Source organism: Barbus barbus, assembly GCF_936440315.1.
Source record: "Barbus barbus genome assembly, chromosome: 43".
NCBI classification, from domain to species: Eukaryota; Metazoa; Chordata; class Actinopteri; order Cypriniformes; family Cyprinidae; genus Barbus; species Barbus barbus.
In genome coordinates this window covers 23,010,952-23,013,868 of record NC_136721.1, presented here as the reverse complement: position 1 = coordinate 23,013,868, position 2,917 = coordinate 23,010,952, and the positions used below count along the sequence as shown (strand labels likewise).

General features: G+C 39.1%; 1 protein-coding gene across 1 annotated transcript; it reads left to right on the top strand.

Annotated features, from left to right (window-relative positions):
* Positions 1-235: 235 nt before the first annotated feature.
* b3galt9 (beta-1,3-galactosyltransferase 9) lies at positions 236-2,687 on the top strand (the record flags this gene model as incomplete). The annotated part of the gene is made up of 2 exons (XM_079405615.1): positions 236-241; positions 1,581-2,687. 2 exons carry the CDS (start codon positions 236-238, stop codon positions 2,685-2,687), a joined length of 1,113 nt encoding a protein of 370 aa, XP_079261741.1.
* Between the last annotated feature and the right edge of the window lie 230 nt (positions 2,688-2,917).

Genomic DNA, 2,917 nt, shown 5'->3' with positions numbered 1-2,917 from the left:
GCCTGTGTGTGAGTTGCTCTTGAGTAATGTATCCTGACATCATCCATTATTACTGTAGGTGAAGCTGGACATCTCTGCCCAGTGGAGACGGTTAACATTACCTGCCTGGTGTCAGCTTACTGCAGAAGCAACGTCCAGGTGAGCACGCACTCTAGTACATGCTCCAGAAAACTGAATAGGAATTCAAACTTATTTAGAAAGAAAGAAAGAAAGAAATACAGCATAAAGGGACATCATGAAGGTAAGTAAATATTTGTCCTTAGTTTCTATCATCGTTCCTCTCCATTAGTGCTAATGGCCTATTTGCACTGTTCTAGAATATTCTGGGGCCAGTTGCATTAACATAGTCACCATGTTAAATTAGACCAATATACATTTTTATGTAACTGGTTTTAAAAAGTTATGACCAGTCTTGCAGAAACAAATTAGGTGTCTAACTTTTAAGACTATCTTATCAGTTTATGCATCTGACCCGTCTATCCAACATATATTGTGTTTTTGATAGGTGATTCCTTGCAAGACTTCCTTGGTCTAGAGCGTCAGAAATCATGCTGATTAATTAGGTTTTCCTTGCCCATGCTGGTTCACCAGCTAAGCACAGAACCAGAATAAACGATTTTCATACTGCATGTTCCTTTAAGCAAAGAGTAGAGATTTATCAGTATGTGTATTTGATTTGAAAAAAAAAAAAAGTTAACAGTACAAATGATTGTATCAGTGATGGTCATACTTTTTAGTGGCAACTAATAATAAAGATAAAATAAACACTTTTTTGTTAATAAAAATAACATAATTGGAAGAATGAAACTATTTTTATAACCTTAAAAGTAACTCAAATAAAATCTAAATGAATTCCTAAATTTATGAACATTAAGGGTTCATAACTGCCTTGATTAAACTTTGAAATGTCACTACATACCAAAATAACAAGAAAGCCTTGTGAAATGCAAATGTTGTTAAAACATATTTAAATCATAGCAGTTTTATTATGCATTACCACTTATAGCCCTAAAAAAACTCAAGCTAAAATAAAAATATTATAAAATAAATATAGAGATAAAATAAACATCTAGCAACCACCAAAACAATCCTACCAACACCCTATCAGTTTAATTTTAGTATAATTTATATATTATTGTAGTTTTTTGTTAATACTTTGAATTAGATGTTATTTTTATATTCTGTTTTCAGTTTAATTTTACTAGACGTTTGAGTAATTTTGTTGTGTTTTTGTCATTATTTGTATTATTTAAAAAAACATATCTATTGTTTATTTATTTGTTTAGTTCCCTTAGTTCACTAGAGTTATTTTAGTACTTAAAGTTAAACTAAATTAAAAAAGAAATGCTGCCTTGGCAACTAGCTGAAATAAAGTAAGTTGAATTTTTTTATATCTTATTTCAAATAATACTTTTTTTTTATGGTTTTTAACTATTAAAAACTACTCAGTACACCTTAGCAACGGGATAACAACTCTAGCATGTATTGCTATTGGCAAACACCACTTGCATATTCTTCAGAGAATGCAAAAATCTAGTTGTTGCTATAATTTGGTCACATTTCTTGTTACCCTCTCTCAGATCTGTGTGTTCCGGCTGCAGACTCATCAGTGGTGCTTCTTGTTGTGTAACGTTATCTTGTTTCACGCGCTGCTGTTTGGCGGTGACATAGTGGAAGAGTTTCTCCTGCAGCCGTCTCCCACCGCTTACACCGACCGCTTTGTCCTGGAGGTCCGGGAGCGTGCACGCAAACTGGACCTGACTGAGACCAGGCTCAACACCTCACAGCTCTACCCCATTAACACCGAACCCTGCCTTCATCATCAGGATCTCCTCATCCTCACGCTGGTCCTGAGTTCCCCTGGAAACTTGAGCCAGAGGGAGGCGGTGCGAAACTCCTGGGCCAATCAGACATCGGTGCACAGTGTTGCCGTGCGGACTTTGTTTTTCCTCGGCTCCTCCCATTTAGGGGCAGAGCTTGATATGATGAGGGAGGAATCTGCACGCTATGGTGACATTGTGCAGTTTGACGGAGGCGTTTCAAGGGGCGATTGGCAGAGAGGACCCTGGGAACAAGTTAAAATGGCACTTCGATGGATCCTACTTTTTTGTCCACAAGCCCAATTTATCGTCCTTTCGGAGGATTCTGTGTATGTAAACCTTCCTGCACTTACATCATACCTGCTAGGACTGAGAACGCACCCTGATGACCTTTACCTAGGCAGGGTCATCCATCGGACCGCACCTGAGCGGGACCCTGACAAACCACATTACCTGCCCTATCAAGTGTACCCTGAGAAGTACCTTCCAGACTACTGCTCTGGCCCCGCCTTTCTTCTGTCTCAAGACGTTGTGAGAAAAGTTTTCGTCGCCGCTGAGGATGTATCGTTGCCCCTCTCCTCCGATGTCCAGATTGGCCTGTGTGCAAGACGGGCAGGTGTGGTGGCCACTCACAGCGCTCGTTTTTCTGGCAACCGTCACATCCGCTATAACCCCTGCTGCTACAACTTCCTATTCAGCTCTGCCGGGATGGGGGTGAGGATGATGGGCGTGGCCTGGCGGGATTTAGGGGCGGGGAAGGGGAGGAGCTGTGGCATGCTGGAGACTTATTACAGTTTGGTAGTGTGCAAAGCAATGACCTACCTGGATAAACTTTCTTTTCTGAATAACGACAAAGCACAGGGATAGAACGGATGGGGATAGTCATGTGTATAAATTATTGTAAATATTCAGCTTATCAAAATATGCAAAGTATTCAAATTCTACTGTTGTATTATTTAGCGCATAAAGTGTTTATTTTACTCTAAAAGGCCTTAAAGTCAACATATCAAATTTAATATGAGGTAAGTTGGGGTAAGAAATTAATACATATTTTTAGCAAGGATGCATTAAATTGATCAAAAGTGACAGTGAAGGCA